The sequence below is a fragment of the Sceloporus occidentalis genome, unplaced genomic scaffold, assembly GCF_023333645.1.
Source record: "Sceloporus occidentalis isolate IW3139 unplaced genomic scaffold, rSceOcc1.0.p SCAF_58, whole genome shotgun sequence".
Classification (NCBI taxonomy): Eukaryota; Metazoa; Chordata; class Lepidosauria; order Squamata; family Phrynosomatidae; genus Sceloporus; species Sceloporus occidentalis.
In genome coordinates, this window is record NW_028317038.1 from 3,903,034 (window position 1) to 3,920,620 (window position 17,587).

General features: G+C 41.2%; 1 protein-coding gene across 1 annotated transcript in view; it reads right to left on the bottom strand.

Moving 5' to 3' along the window:
* Positions 1-17,587, bottom strand: part of LOC149287625 (astrotactin-2-like) — a 782,689-nt gene that overhangs the window by 549,979 nt on the left and 215,123 nt on the right. Inside the window, exon 14 of the mRNA XM_089492656.1 lies at positions 14,794-14,982. Within this exon, the coding sequence (XP_089348782.1) occupies positions 14,794-14,982 (189 nt within the window). The remainder of the gene's footprint in view (positions 1-14,793; positions 14,983-17,587) is intronic.

Genomic DNA, 17,587 nt, shown 5'->3' on the forward strand with positions numbered 1-17,587 from the left:
CCATATGGATGGGTTTGATAGGTCTCTGAGCAATTTCTAACTTATTATGATTAAAATGTTTTATAGTTAAGTGTGTTTTTAATTCATTCTCTTTGTGCAATATGGACATTGTTATAGATATTTTTATGGACACTTAAATATGGGTGCTGAATATGGACAAACTTTTATACATAATGCATTCTAATATTATTGGATTTAAACATCAGCTGCACATAAAGGGACTCCACCTGGCAGATCTAATGCAGCAGAGCATATAAGGATAATGAAGAGGAGGGATTGGTATGCATCTGAGGAAGCCTGATTGGGTGAAACGCGTTATGCAAATTGGCGATACGCCCACCTGGAAGTAGCACAAACTTTGTTTGCATGTTGCAAGCATATCGTTTTTTAGATTTTACTACTAATAAATTGCTATTTTTACTTTCAAATCCTCCTCTTCATTTTGACCTCCTGTATATCTTGAGCTGATGCTCATTGAGGAACAACAACATTGAGTGGAACACCACAAAGCTGCTGTTTTCCAGAAACTATTGGATCCTATGATATTTCTACACAGACGCCCTATAGTTTGAGCAAACTTGGTTGCTCAAAAGATTGTGAGTACCAATCTTATAGGAGGGTTAATATCTCTTGTATAAACAATATTATACTATTATCTATATGCTTCTTTTTTTTTTCATGTGAACCTGCTGAGAGTCTCATAGAAGACATCACATGTGATTTGAATCTAAGTATACCTGTTTTTTTTGTTTTTGGTTTTTGTTTTTTTTTGTTTTGTTTTTTTTATTTACTATGCACGTGGGTGTTATTTTGTAAGGACGGATATGTTCAAGTATTGCATAACACTATTAATATAGAGTTATTACAAACGGAGCGCTGCACTCTCTTTTGTTTAGCATGGATATCAAACAATTGCAAACACAACACAGGTTTTTTTAAAAAATAAATAAAAATGAAATATATGTGTGGCAGAATTATCAACACCCTTTTAGTTAATACTTTGTGCTTACCTCCCTTTGCCAAGATAACAGCTCTGAGTCTTCTATAATGCCGATGAGGTTGGAGAATACATGGCGAGGGATCTCAGATTCCTCCATACAAAATCTCTCCCCATCTGTTAAATTTCAAGGTCGACGCTGGTGGACTGTCCACATGTTTTCTATGGAGTTCAAATCAGGGGACAGCGATGGCCATAGTAGGACCTGGATTTTATCAGCCCTAAAACATTAAAAAAGCTACCACCATATTTAACTGTGGGCATGTGGTCCTTTTCCATATGGCTACCTGTCAGGGTCCGCAACCCCCGGTCCGACGAAGTGACTCACCTGAGTACCCGATGCCCGCGGGTACCGGATCCCGCGGCGCGTCTCCAGCTCCCTCCACCTCCGTCAGCATGTCCGCCGCTAGGCGCGCGCGCGCACCCTCAACTAACTTTATGCGCCCCCGAGTGGAGACGCCGGGGTACGCGCACCGATGACGTCACGGCTGGGGGCGAGGCTTCCCCCTGGCGGCAAGTTTAAAAGCTGAGCACTGAGATTAGCTCAGTGCTCAGTGATTGTTTTTCTATTCGAGCTCTAGTGCCCTTTGGTGATTTTTTCCTATTGATTTCCTGTGTACCAAACCCGGCTTGTCCTCTACTCTGCTGCTCTCTATATCCCGACCCTTGGCTACTAAACGGCGTTCCTGATTTTTTGGTTCCTGACCCTGGCTTCGGATTTTGACCTCGCAGCTTGCTAGTTTCCCTGACCACGGCTTCGTTTCCTGACTTCGGCTTATTCTCACTTGCCTTATCTGCTGATTCCTGGGGTACGTTCCTGCATACCGGTCTCTACCCTTTAATCCTGCCTTGCAGCCTCACATAATCACTGAGCCCTATGGAGCCCGCAGGAAGACCTGACATGTTCACTGCCTTAAGTCAACAAATGACTTCTATGAACCAGTCTTTGCAAGAACTCCAGGCAAGTCAAAACCAGCTTAGGCAGCAGGTGCAACAGCTTCAAGTTCCCCATGCCGCTCCTGCAGACCCAGCCGTGGCCCCTCTACCTCTCAACATGGAAGGCGCCTCGGCCATAGAACCTCAAGTTCCCCTCCCGGAACGATTCACAGGTGACCGCAAGAAGTACCGAACTTTCATCACTTCCTGCCAAATATTGTTTAATCTTAAGCCCAGAACCTATCTCTCCGACTATGTCCGGGTTCATACCGTTATTTCCCTCCTCTCGGACGAACCTCAACAGTGGGCTCATCACCTCCTCCACAGCAGCAGTCCGCTACTGGATTCGTGGGCCTCATTCCGTCAGGCTATGGACTCTATGTATGACGATCCTTTCAGAACTTCCTCGGCTACCACCTCTCTGAGAACCCTCAAGCAGGGTAGGCGCCCCATCGAGGAGTACATCACTGATTTCAGACGCCTGGCTCTGGACTCGTTATGGAATGAGCCCGCTCTCCACGATCAATTCCGTTGGGGCCTCTCGGGATTGGTTAAAGACGAACTTGCTCGCACTTCCATCCCTTCTGGCCTGGAGGACTTTATCACGTTATCCACCCAGATCGACCGTCGGCTCCGTGAGAGAAGACTCGAGCGTCAATCTTCTTCCTCTACCTGGTCGCCTGCCTCTCCTCCTGTCCCCAATGCCTCACTCCCAGACGAGGAACCTATGCAAATAGGTATTGTCCATGGACCACTGTCTCCTGCCGAAAGGGAACGCCGAAGATCGTTGGGAGCCTGCTGACATCGTACATGCCCCAGAGTTTCTTACGTCTTTTCACAATCAACATCCTGATCGTCCAGGCCCTGAGAGAGTCCGGAGACCTCTCGTCGGAAGGGGGATCTGTCAGGGTCCGCAACCCCGGGTCCGACGAAGTGACTCACCTGAGTACCCGATGCCCGCGGGTACCGGATCCCGCGGCGCGTCTCCAGCTCCCTCCACCTCCGTCAGCATGTCCGCCGCTAGGCGCGCGCGCGCACCCTCAACTAACTTTATGCGCCCCCGAGTGGAGATGCCGGGGTACGCGCACCGATGACGTCACGGCTGGGGGCGAGGCTTTCCCCTGGCGGCAAGTTTAAAAGCTGAGCACTGAGATTAGCTCAGTGCTCAGTGATTGTTTTTCTATTCGAGCTCTAGTGCCCTTTGGTGATTTTTTCCTATTGATTTCCTGTGTACCAAACCCGGCTTGTCCTCTACTCTGCTGCTCTCTATATCCCGACCCTTGGCTACTAAACGGCGTTCCTGATTATTTGGTTCCTGACCCTGGCTTCGGATTTTGACCTCGCAGCTTGCTAGTTTCCCTGACCACGGCTTCGTTTCCTGACTTCGGCTTATTCTCACTTGCCTTATCTGCTGATTCCTGGGGTACGTTCCTGCATACCGGTCTCTACCCTTTAATCCTGCCTTGCAGCCTCACACTACCTCTCTGTGTGCGCTAAACCCACTACTGGTGTTTATTGGCAAGAAAACTCTTCTTTGGTTTCACACGACCATAGAACCCGGTCCTATCTGAAGTTGTAGTAGTGTCCGGCGAACTGAAGCCAGTTGAGTTTGTTTTTGGATGAGAGTAGAAACTTTTTTCTTCAAACCTTCCAAACAACTTGTGGTGATGTAGGTGACATTGGATTGTAGTTTTGAAGATTTTCTGACCCCAAGACGCAACTTATTTCTGCAATTCTTCAGCTGTGATCCTTGGAGATTTTTTTTGCAACTAGAACCATCCTCTTCACAGTGCTTTGAGACAATATAGACACACATACTCTTCCTTCCAGGTTAATTCATAACATTTCCAGTTGACTGGAACTCCTTAATTATTTCACTGGTGGTGGAAGTAGGCATTTTCAGTGCTTTTGCCATTTTCTTAAAGCCACTTATAGAAAGTGACGGCAGATAACAACCATTTGCCTCATCCAGTCTGCCCAACATCTTAAAACTTTCCTTTGTACCTGGCCTTATCTTATATCTAGCTTAACCTTATGCCTATCCTATGCTTTCTTAAACACCTTCTCTGTATTAACATCTACCACTTCTGATGGAAGGCTCTTCCATGAAGTCACTACCCTTTCAGTTAAGAAATATTTTCTGATGTTTCTCCTTTTAAATAAACTCCCTTTAAGTTTTTAAAAACTTAAATCATATCCTCTGAAATAATTACCCCTAAATCCCTTTCCTCACACGTTGAGGTTAGGACCGTATCAAATATTCTATACTCTGCCCTTGGGTTGTTTTGCACATGGTGCATTACTTTGCATTTATCAATGCCACAGCTCTGACCATTTTTTCAGTTTATCTAAATCATTTGCCATTTGGTTTATCCCTCCAGGAACATCGACCCTGTTGCAAACTTTTGTCATCTGCAAAAAGACATACCTTTCCATCCACAATATCACTAATAAAAAATATTTCCCATTTTGTGAAGCTCAACAATCTTTTGCCCCACATCACTACCATATTTTTTGGTTTTACCCATTATGATCAATGACTAAGGGAATTTCGCCTATGTGTTACCTAATATTTATACCCCTGTGAAACAGGAAGTCATGGTTGAACAACTTCCTATTCGAAGTCACCCAAATGTACTAAAAAATTTAAACTGTCAATGGAAACATACGTCAAGACAAATTTTCACAGCATTTTTTGCTCATATTTACAAAGGGTGTCCATATTAGTGAAGGGCACTGAATACCTTTATACAGCAGTATAGCTTTTTCTATACTTTTGGGGCCCAACTATAATATATATATATATATATATATATATATGTTTGAAAACAGTGATGCACATCTTTCATATTTTGCCCAGTAACTACCAAAATAAATATAAATACCAGGCATAGGAGGTGTTTCCAAAATCAAGGTAAATACCTAAATAAAGTTAGATTTTTTATTCTACTTACTTTACACTGGCTATGTATATTTTTTAATAGAAGCAACTGTGAAAAGAATGGTATTTTCTTCGCATTTTTTAGAATTTGTTTTCAATATTAAATGGTTTGTGTATATAAGATCCTACTTGTCCTCTAAAAACTCAATATATAATTTGTGGGGATGCACTGAATGAGTTGGTAGGAAATTATAGATGAAGAAAGATGGAAATTTATCTGGTAGTTTTTTGGAAAGCATTGTAAAATAAACGCTGGGGTTAATCACATCCTTTAAATAAATGTTACCAATTTAATTATGTATTATGCTGGGCTAATTTGGAAATGTTTTAACAGCAGAATAAGCCTAGTTTGGTCCAGTTTAACACATGTCTAAATCAGCATATTGAAATATCCAGCTCTATTCAGTGGTTTAAATTAATCTATCTCAGCTCATTGAATACCATAGACGGAAATACAACCTATTTAGTCAAAAAAAACAATAACTGATTTCTCTCACATAATTGGATAGAACCCACTATCTCAGTTTATTTTAGTTAATAAATATCACTTTAAGCCTCATTATAACATTTAAACCATTTATCTAATTTACTAGGGCAATGTTTACTTTATTCGAAGTTGCTTCCTATTGCCTGTAAGTATGAGATGGTTTACTTTAGTTAGTGGTGAGAAATGCAGAATTTGCTTTTGCAGCTCAGTTATACTGGCCTTTTTAATACCTTTTTAATACCAGGGAAAGAGTAAAAGAAAATTGTGACATATTATTGTCTATTGCAGCTGCTTGTTACCAACTGGCAAACTTATGTTTTATCAGAGAAGAGTGGATGGCATACTTGTGTGAGGACTCAATTCAACAAAATAACAGTTTTATCAACTTGATAAAGACCTCATTGTGAGGTTGAAACGTTGTTCCTGTCTTCCTTTAATAAATCTGCCTGAGCTGGAACCCTTGAGTGCCTGGAGCCTTTATTTATTTTGATCTACTGGGGAGCTGGCCCTTCCTGGCACAGTTAAGCACCAGAGTTCCTTTGGTGTGTGTGCAGATTCCTCATTCTGGTGACCAACATATTACAAGTGTCACCAGTGTTCAAAATGACAAAGATCGATATGATATTTCAGAGGGTTTTGTCTGAAAAACAAGTTTGATTTTTCTCCCATTATATCCTATGGGCATTCCCTCAAAACTGTCATTCACCTGTCATTCCATAGAAAACAGCTATAATCCCACATAATATGAGTTTTAGATCCTGTCTCTGTACTAGGGGAGTATATGTGCCAAAGATCTATATGATATTTCAGAGGGTTTTGTCTGAAAAACAGGTTTGATTTTTCTCCCATTATATCCTATGGGCATTCCATCAATACTGTCATTCACCTGTCATTCCATAGAAAACAGCTATAATCCCATTTAATATGAGGTTTAGAACCTATAACTGTACTAGGGGATTATGTGTGCCAAAGATCTATATGATATGTCATATGGTTTTCTCTAAAAAAACAATATTATTTTTTCTCCCATTATATCCTATGGGCATTCCCTCAAAACTGTCATTCACCTGTCATTCCATAGAAAACAGCTATAATCCCACATAATCTGAGTGTTAGATCCTGTCTCTGTACTAGGGGAGTATATGTGCCAAAGATCGATATGATATTTCAGAGGGTTTTGTCTGAAAAACAGGTTTGATTTTTCTCCCATTATATCCTATGGGCATTCCATCAATACTGTCATTCACCTGTCATTCCATAGAAAACAGCTATAATTCCACTTAATATGAGGTTTAGAACCTATAACTGTATTAGGGGAGTATGTGTGCCAAAGATCTATATGATATGTCAGAGGGTTTTCTCTAAAAAAAGAATATTATTTTTTCTCCCATTATATCCTATGGGCATTCCCTCAAAACTGTCATTCACCTGTCATTCCATAGAAAACAGCTATAATCCCACATAATATGAGTGTTAGATCCTGTCTCTGAACTAGGGGAGTATATGTGCCAAAGATCTATATGATATTTCAGAGGGTTTTGTCTGAAAAACAGGTTTGATTTTTCTCCCATTATATCCTATGGGCATTCCATCAATACTGTCATTCACCTGTCATTCCATAGAAAATAGCTATAATTCCACTTAATATGAGGTTTAGAACCTATACCTGTACTAGGGGAATATGTGTGCCAAAGATCTATATGATATGTCAAACGGTTTTCTCTAAAAAAACAAGATTTTTTTTTCACCCATTATATCCTATGGGCATTCCCTCAAAACTGTCATTCACCTGTCATTCCATAGAAAACAGCTATAATCCCACATAATATGAGTTTTAGATCCTGTCTCTGTACTAGGGGAGTATATGTGCCTAAGATCTATATGATATTTCAGAGGGTTTTGTCTGAAAAACAGGTTTGATTTTTCTCCCATTATATCCTATGGGCATTCCATCAATTCTGCCATTCACCTGTCATTCCATAGAACACAGCTATAATTCCACTTAATGTGAGGTTTGGAACCTATAAATGTACTAGGGGGGTATACATGACAAAGATCTATATGATATGTCAGAGGGTTTTCTCTAAAAAACAAGTTTCATTTTTCTCCCATTATATCCTATGGGCATTCCCTCAAAACTGTCATTCACCTGTCATTCCATAGAAAACAGCTATAATCCCACATAATATGAGTTTTAGATCCTGTCTCTGTACTAGGGGAGTATATGTGCCTAAGATCTATATGATATTTCAGAGGGTTTTGTCTGAAAAACAGGTTTAATTTTTCTCCCATTATATCCTATGGGCATTCCATCAATTCTGCCATTCACCTGTCATTCCATAGAACACAGCTATAATTCCACTTAATATGAGGTTTGGAACCTATAACTGTACTAGGGGAGTATACATGACAAAGATCTATATGATATGTCAGAGGGTTTTCTCTAAAAAACAAGTTTCATTTTTCTCCCATTATATCCTATGGGCATTCCCTCAAAACTGTCATTCACCTGTCATTCCATAGAAAACAGCTATAATCCCACATAATATGAGTTTTAGATCGTGTGTCTGTACTAGGAGAGTATATGTGCCAAAGATCAATATGATTTTTCAGAGGGTTTTGTCTGAAAAACAGGTTTGATTTTTCTCCCATTATATCCTATGGGCATTCCATCAATATTGTCATTCACCTGTCATTCCATAGAATACAGCTATAATTCCACTTAATATGAGGTTTAGAACCTATAACTGTACTAGGGGGAGTATACATGACAAAGATCTATATGATATGTCATATGGTTTTCTCTAAAAAAACAATATTATTTTTTCTCCCATTATATCCTATGGGCATTCCCTCCATACTGTCATTCACCTGTCATTCCATAGAAAACAGCTATAATCCAACGTAATCTGAGTTTTAGATCACATGTGTGTCCTAAGGGAGTATGTGTGCCAAAGGTCTAAATGCTATTTCTTAAGCTTTTATTTCAAAATCAATTATTCTTTTCCCTTCCATTTTAGTCTATGGGCATTCCTCCCCATTATAGTCTATGGGCATTCCTCCCCATTAAAGTCTATGGGCATTCCATTTTGTCATTCGTTTTAGTATGTCCCGTGGTATATATGTGTTATATAATGTGAAGTGTGTGAGAAGTTGAAATAAGGTTTTTTTAAACCCATGCATGGCAGTTAGTAAAATATTGGTGTAAAGCCTAGATAAGGCACCAAGCAGGTATAGTAATCGAAAATGTAAAGCAAAGTATATACACTGATTGGTAGAGAGTTGCAGAAATGTGTTATAGAATGTAAAATGTATGAGTATAAACCCATGCATTGCAGTTAGCAACACATCGGAACACAGTGTATATAAGGCACCGAGCAGGTATAGCAATCTGTCAAGAACAAAAAACAGAAATGTAAGGCAAAGTAAATACAACATATATGCTAATATACAGACTCACAACAAAGTCTAGGAAGAAGAATGGGTACAAAGAATGTCCCCATGACCCCCAGGTTCATTAACTAGATCACAAGATGTGTGAGTAAAAAATAATAAAAACCATGTTGAAGAAATTAGAAAAACAAAGTAAAAGCAAGTGAGGCAGTTACCTTCTTAAATATATGCCGAGCACGGCGAGAAGATGGATGACCTAAAAAGGAACAAACAGAGTCTGCAGCATAGTCACTATAAAAATTGTAAATGATGTGAATTTACAGGACAGTAAGTCCAGGAACAAATCCCTCGACGGTGGTGAGGGCGAGGCAGGTGAAGAATCTGTCCGTCTCCACAGCCGGCACGCAAGGGATTAAAAAAAACAAAACAATGTTCCACGCGACAATGAAGAGCAGCAGATCCTCTTAGAAAAAATAGAGAGGCATATAGGTATACCCATTAAGATGTCGGGATCCTATGCCGTTTATGTCTGGGAGGTCCCGTAGTTGCCACATCGCATCAAATTAAGCTTCCCAGTCAGGGACGTGAAGCTTGGGGAGGCCCAGAGATTCTAAGAAGAGCGGAACATCAGAAGCCTGTCAGATAATATATGACTTAGAGTTGCGACGTGCGATTACATCAAAGGGGAATCCCCATTGGCGCTGTCGTTACAGGTTTTAAGGATCTCCTTGTCTTTAAGGCGACAGGTCTGGAAAAATAGAAATATCCTATGAAATATCAGCCTTTAATCTGCATTTTTGCAGAATATTTTCCTTCAAAGGGTAGTCATGGAGTCTGCATATGATATCCCTTGGGGGTCCCGTGGCATCCCCACGGGGTCTAAGAGCACGGTGAGTAATGTCCGCCTGCAGCACCGTCTCCGGGATTCCCCTGATTCGGAGGTTGTTCCTGCGTCCCCGGTTATCTAGGTCCTCCAAGCGTCTAGAAAGCATCCACATCATGTCTTCCTCAATGGTTGCCACGCGGTTTCCCAGCTGCCGTACATTTGTTCTAATTTCAGAAAGCGTGTCTTTAATGCCTTGTGTGGCCTTTTCAATTAATGGAATCATCTCTTCCTTCATTATCAGCATTTTAAGAGCCTGTTGCCACGCTGGATTATCGAGTAGAAGAGGCTCCGGGCCAGTGTCCATCTTTGGAAACGAGTCCCGGGAATCCTTATCTTGTGATCCTTGAAAATAGGACCGGACCAAGGTGAGTGAGCTTTTAGCTTTAGTTGGCTGCGACCTGGGAGTTCCAGGGAGCTTGTTGTTCTTGCCCAAGATCCATGAAATATTGGACAGGACTGGCCTAACTTGGGGTATTTTGATGTAGTGGTGGGCCAAGCAATACATGGCCAGATCCCTAAAATGTATGCTTTAAAAAAAATTCCCCCTAAAACTAATACTGGTTGTGCCACCCTTGCGATAGCTGACAATGAGTCTTTTACATCTCTGTAGAATAATTTTGGCCCGCTCTTCTGGGCAGATTTCTATTAATTCAGCCACATTGGAGGATTTTCAACCATGAACATCCTTTTTAAAGAGATGCCACAGCATAGCAATTGGATTCAAGTAAGGACGTTGACTAGCTGATTCAAAAACCTTCATCTGCTTCCTTTAAGAGGTGGACTTGTTTGTGTGTTTAGGCTCATTGTTCTGATAATACAACTGCATTTGAGATTTAGGTTACACACTGATGGCCTTACATTCTTGAGGATTCTATGGTAGAGAGGATGGTTCCATGACTAGTTGCAAAGGTCCTGAAAGCAGCCAAACAGCCCCAGCCCATCAAACTTACCCAATCATGTTTGTCTGTTTGCTCTTATTGTTGAATACTGTGTTAACTTTATGTTAGATGTAACCCATGTTCAAAAAAATGTACTTTTGACTCATCAGTCCACAGACTTGGGGGCCATTACGTTTTTCTTTCTCAAATTGAGATAAGCTTTTGTGTTCTTTTTGGTCGGCAGTGGTTTTTGTCTTATAACTCTCCCATGGATGTAATTATTGCACAGAGTTGTTTTGTGGCCACATGGATTAGTAGGTGATGCACTCTACTAATTTTGGTAGGCCAGCCACTCCTGGGAAGTTTCACTACTGTTCTAAGTTGTTCCATTTGTAGATAATGGCTCTCGGGGGCAGAGCCTTAGAAATGCTTTTGTAGCCTATTCCAGACTGATAGTTGTCAATTACTTTGTCATCTGTTATTAACCCCTTCGCGACCTTTGCCGATTCAGGACCGTCATGACAAGAAGGTCACTAAATGACCTTTGACGGTCCTGAACCGTCAAAAAATTAAATAAGCTTAGAATGTGATCAACGATCACTTTATTTGCTTAAACGGCGTTACTGTAATGCCTCGATGTCGAGGCATTCAGTAACGCCGAGATCTGCATCGGGGGCCATGTCTGGCCCCTCCCCGGGGCGTCAACAGCCGCCATACATTGTATGGCGGCGGACGCCCGTTTTAAAAACTTAAATGGTGTCGCTGGAATGCCTCGATCAGGAGGCATCCAGCGACACCAAACACTTACCTTTGGATGGGCTGTGACCGCTCCGGAGAGCGGTCACAGCCGCAGCTGCCGGTGATCTTCGCCATCAGCAAGATGGAGGCGGCCCGGGTAAAAAAAACATAAAGAAGAAAGAGTTCGCTAGACGGTCTCCAGACCCTCTAGAGAACTCTGACTCCATTTGCAGGTTGAATACAGGTACTGCATTCAACCAAGCAAGTCAATGGAACCCAGCTTTCTAATCACTATGTGATTAGTAAAATATTCAAAAAATAAATAAAAAAAATAAAAAATGGAAATAAAAAAAAATGTGCTAACATTTAAAAATAATTATGCAGTGATGTCACTTGATGAACCATCCAGTACCAGCAACATGTGTAAAAAAAATATAAAAAAAGTATTAAAAAAATAAAATAAAAAAATAAAGTTTATTATTTTGAGCAAGTGCTAAAATTTCTCAAAAATCTCAACAAAGAGTTAAAATAAAAGCACTTCAAATACCCAACGGGTGTCTAATATAAAAAAAAAATGGCTGATGGGGTAAATTGGAGTGGCCGAGCTCAAAGATAGGGCATAGGTACAGACTGACCAAAATGGAGAAAAAAAGCGCACTTCCCAAATGTGGCATTTTAAATCTCAAACAACCCGACAAACCCATGCATGTCGGGTATCACTGCACTCAGGAGATGTTCCTGAACACACATTGGGGTGTTGTTTGACAGTGACATATACCAGAACCTGTATATCTATAACTAAAGTACAATTTGTGTGAAAAAAAAATAAAAAAATTACTATTACAAAGTTTGACAAAGTGTAGTTCTATAATTGGTGCATGGAAAGGGTTAAAATAACAGCATTTTGAATACCCTGGGGTGTCTAGTTTTCAAAAATATATGGTTTGAATGGGTTAAATTGAGTTAACCGGCTTCAAAGATATTCCAAAGAGGAGATGGAGGCAGACTGACCAGATTTGTTAAAAAAGATTTGGAAATCATAAAACGCTGCTTGTACTTATTGCCCTATAACTTACAAAAAACAGCAAAAAAACATAAAAACATTGGGTATTTCTAAACTCAGGACAAGTAGTAGAATCTATTTAGCTAGTTTTTTTACTTGCTTTTTTAGGTAAGTAAAAGATTTTTCAAATAAAAGTCGTAAAATGTGTTTTTTTTCAATTTTTCACCATTTTTTTTTTTTTTTTTTTATAGTAAATAAGATGATACAATCAAAATAATGGTATCTGAAGAAAGCCCATCTTGTCCTGAAAAAAACAATATATAACTTATGTGGGTACACTAAATGGGTGAGGAGAAAATTACAGCTGAACACAAGCACCACAAAAGTGTCAAAACAGCCTCGGCCCCACAGGGTACAAAACGAAAAATGAGCCCGGTCCTTAAGGGGTTAAATTTCTTTAGCTCTGTTTTTGAGACATTTTAGTCTACTCCACTTTGCAAGACAGGTTCTATTTAATTGATGTTTAGATTTAACAGGGTTGGCAGTAATCATGCCTGGGAGAGTCTAGTGAATTGAACCTAATTATCAATTAAATCTGGTTAATTAGTTGATTTAGTAACTAAGGGGGTAATTACTTTTTCACATAGGGCCAGGTAGGGTTGAATACATTCTTTCCTTCTACACATGAAATCATCATTTAAAAACTGCACTTTTTGTTTACTCAGGTTATCTTCCTCTAATATTAACATTAGTTTGGTGATCTTAACATGTTAAGTATTTGACAAATATGCAAAATTAGAAGAAACTGTGAAGGGGAAATACTGTTTCACAACACTGTACACAAGTCTATTACAGTTTTCATACAGACCCATTATATATTTGGTATAGAAATAAAAGAAAAAAAGGAGGGACAGAAATAGAGAAAAAGAAAAACTGAGCTGCTATAATCACCAAGGACAAGGACGTTCCCAATTACCTTAGAAGAGGGCAGCAAAAGAGACTGGGATACATTTTCTATAAAATGCAGTTTTAATATCTAACTGAAAACACATATAATAAAATATTTACATCCTTCATAAATAAATAGTGAATAAAGTCCTTGACCTCACTATACATTAAGAAGCCCCATATAATGCGGAGTTAAATCAATGTGATCTTCTCACCCACTGAATTACATAACATTATGTTTTATATATAGCGCGAGCAGAATCCATAACAATGTACAATTATAACAATGTTAAAATGATTGTAACAATGTTACAACGATTGGAATAATTAAAAATTAAACACAATAATAAATCAGAACAAAAGAAGAAGAGGTCTTGCAAGCTTACAATCTACTTAGTGGTTGAGGGTGAAGTGATTTAGTAGGAATTTATTTCCTCCCATTATATCCTATTGGCATTCCCACCAAAACTGTCATTCACCTGTCATTCTCTGGAAGTCAGCCATAATTCCACTTACTCTGACTCCTAGAACCAGAACCTATGACTGTACTAACGGAGTATGTGTGTCAAAGATCTATATGATAGGTTTTTATGACATGTCCACTTGGGTGACCTCACTGCAGCTACATTTCCATGTGAATTACACATTTTTCAACTTCCTCTTTGAGAACTCTTTGCCCGTATGGTGCAGAATGGACGTACGTATTTCAAGACAAATCTCAGACCAAGCAGTCAGTTATGGTACTATGTGGCAGACTACTGTTGGGGGATAAAAGCATGCCCCCCATCTGTCCCGATTTAGGTGGGAAAGTCACGATTTTGGGTAGCTGTCCCACCTATACCTTCCTCTGTCCGGCTTTGCAGGGTCAGAGGAAGGGTGAGGCGAGATCTGTGCTCACCTCAGGTGCAGCTGTGGGGGGCGCACAGCCGCCTGATCAGCAACTGCAGCCTGCAGATTAGCTGGGAGACCACAATCTCCCTCTAGTCGGCTCAACATTAGGGAGCTCAAGGTCTGTCTGTCAAAATTGTAAAGTGCAACTGTTTGTATCGCTGAGTTCCGCCAGATTAAAAAAAAAGTGTCCCTCTTTCACATTTGGAAATGTTGGGAGTTATGTAAAAGGGACAGCAAATCGAAGCACTAGGTCCATCTGGTTTGCCAATTTGTTACATATGTGATAAAATTAAGAAGTAGTTTCATCTAAGCCTCTGACAGTTTAAATTTAGACAATGGCATCTTACAGCAGATTCCCTTTCTTTTGCTATTTGCATGAGTATTTACATACCTGGGAACCAGCTGATGTTGGGGGTGGAACAGCATTGGGGGCGCTGACATCACAGAAAACACCCTAATTTACAGCAGAAATGGGCGGGGAGGAGGGCGTGTCAAGACCCCGCTCCCGCGACCTGGAGTATTGGAGTGTTGACCCGGAGAACCGGTGCTTGACCCGGAGATCTCGGGGTCAAACACGGAGAGTTCCCAGGTATGGTTATTTATTAAAAAAAATTGCATGAAAAAGACCATACCATAACAGCTTGACATCAAAATGCCCAAAGTACTCAATTTATTAGAAAGCCTGTAGGTCTCACCTGAAGCTCATCTGGAAAACACGTCCCTGATTTGCTCTCTGTGTTTTGTTGTTGAACCCATGCAGCATTTCTGCAAACAATGTGTTGTTTAGGTTATTGTCAGAATGTAGGCACTTGGGGCCCTCGCATATGTCAGTCAGCGTCAGACAAGACCTGCCATCTGGAGCCAGTTGATATTCTTCCACACACCTACAAAATCAAAGTAATGCCATGATGCTTTCTGCTCTAATATATCTTAATAGATTTATATAGTAAGACAGTTCAGAATATTTTAGGTTTTTGGTTTTCAAAACATTGTTAAAGATAATAAAGGCCCTATTTTGATCATGCCAGAATGGAGAATCTTGCATGATAATGTTGATACATTGAAACATTGTGAAGAAATGCAGGTAAAATCCTATAAATTTAAATCATACGATATAAAAATCAAAGCACTGAAGAGGATGTTTTAATCATATAATCCAAGGGTGTCCAAGTTTTTTATGCAGCGGACCACTTCATCAGAAATGTATATGTGCGTGGGCCGCACTAATTTTTCACTAGGAGAGAAAATATGGCCGTAATAATGCATATTAATACAGGGTTAATTTGGCGATAATGAAAAAAGCAGTGGAAAAGTTTTTTTGATCAACTTTTATATGTCATTCTATCAATACTGAATTACTTAAACAGCAAAACAAAGTCAGTCCACAAACTATCTAAAACAAGTTTAGCCAAATAAAACTGCACAAGGTTTAGCACACTGTAAGTACAAGCTGTATTTAAGATGGCGCACACTGGAGACAGGGCTGGATTAAGACACCCAAACACACACACCAGGACAGGCTCTGCCACACCAACACCCAAACACACACACTAGAACAGACTGTCACACCGACACCCAAACACACACCAGGACAGGCTCTGCCACACCGACACCCAAACACACACACCTGGACAGGCTCTGCCACACCGACACCCAACCACACACACACACACACACACACACACACACACACACACACACACCAGGGCAGGCTCTGTCACAACAACACCCAAACACACACATCAGGAAAGGCTCTGCCACACTGACACCCAAACACACACACACCAGAACAGGCTCTGCCACACCAACACCCAAACACACACCAGGACAGGCTCTGCCACACCGACACCCAAACACACACACCAGGACAGACTCTGCCACACCAACACCCAAACACACACACACACATCAGGACAGGCTCTGCCACACCAACACCCAAACACAAACACTAGAACAGACTCTGTCACACCGACACCCAAACACACACCAGGACAGGCTCTGCCACACCGACACCCAAACACACATACACCTGGACAGGCTCTGCCACACCGACACCCAACCACACACACACACACACACACACACACACACCAGGACAGGCTCTGCCACACCGACACCCAAACACACACACACACACACACACACACCAGGGCAGGCTCTGTCACACCAACACCCAAACACACACATCAGGAAAGGCTCTGCCACACTGACACCCAAACACACACACACCAGAACAGGCTCTGCCACACCAACACCCAAACACACACCAGGACAGGCTCTGCCACACCGACACCCAAACACACACACCAGGACAGACTCCGCCACACCGACAACCAAACACACACACACATATCAGGACAGGCTCTGCTACACTGACACCCGAACACACACACCAAGACAGGCTCTGCCACACCGACACCCAAACACACACACACAAGGACAGGCTCTGCCACACCGACACCCAAACACACACACACCAGGACAGGCTCTGCCGCACCGACACCCAAACATACCACACACCAGGACAGGCTCTGCCACACCGACACCCAAACACACACACACCAGAACAGGCTCTGCCACACCGACCCCCAAACACACACACAAGGACAGGCTCTGCCACACCAACACCCAAACACACACACACCGGGACGGGAGTCGGTGTGGCAGAGCCTGTCCTAGTGTGTGTGTTTGGGGGTCGGTGTGGCAGATTCTGTCCTGGTGTGTATTTGGTTGTCTGTTTCCTGGCTCTTTACTTACTGCAGGAATAAATAGAACTATTTAATTTTTATTTATCCAGAGATAAAACACCCTCCTGAATTTATAGTCACTTCAAAACTTCCTTGGCCCAGAAATCAGTGAGATGAAAAGTAAAGGTTTTGTGTTATTTACTCTGTTTCAATATGCATATTATATAAAAAAGGATTAGTGGCACTAAATTGTGGCTTCAGGTATCCCGCATATGATGACTTTTTTAGTGTACTGATTACTCCCTGTCCCATCACATAAGATTCTATCCTATATTATCTACCGAGCGCTGATGTCATCTTTATCCAGTACACATGAATGCCGAGGAGTTAAGATTCTGTCTATTTTATTTATTTCCATAAAATGACCACCAAAATCCTCAGCACCAGCCCCATGATGCTCTTAATCCGTCCCAGCCTCCAGCATCAACCAGTTTAAATCCATCTTGTACCCACAGTGTGCTCCAGCCTTGTGCAATTTTATTTGGCTAAACTTGTTTTAAATGGTTTGTGGACTGACTGTAACTATGGGTTACTTACCTTCCGTCCGCCCGAACCGCTGTTCCTCTGAAGTCCCTCGACACATGTAGCTATTGGCAGGTTTCCTCAACACTGACCGCATGGTCTCTGGCTCTGTCGGCACGCGCGCGCCACCGTGTGGCCTCTTATAGGGACCTCACTTATGCGTTCCAAGCCTCCGTTTCATGTGGGGCGGGAAATTCAATTAGCATGTCTAATTAAACCT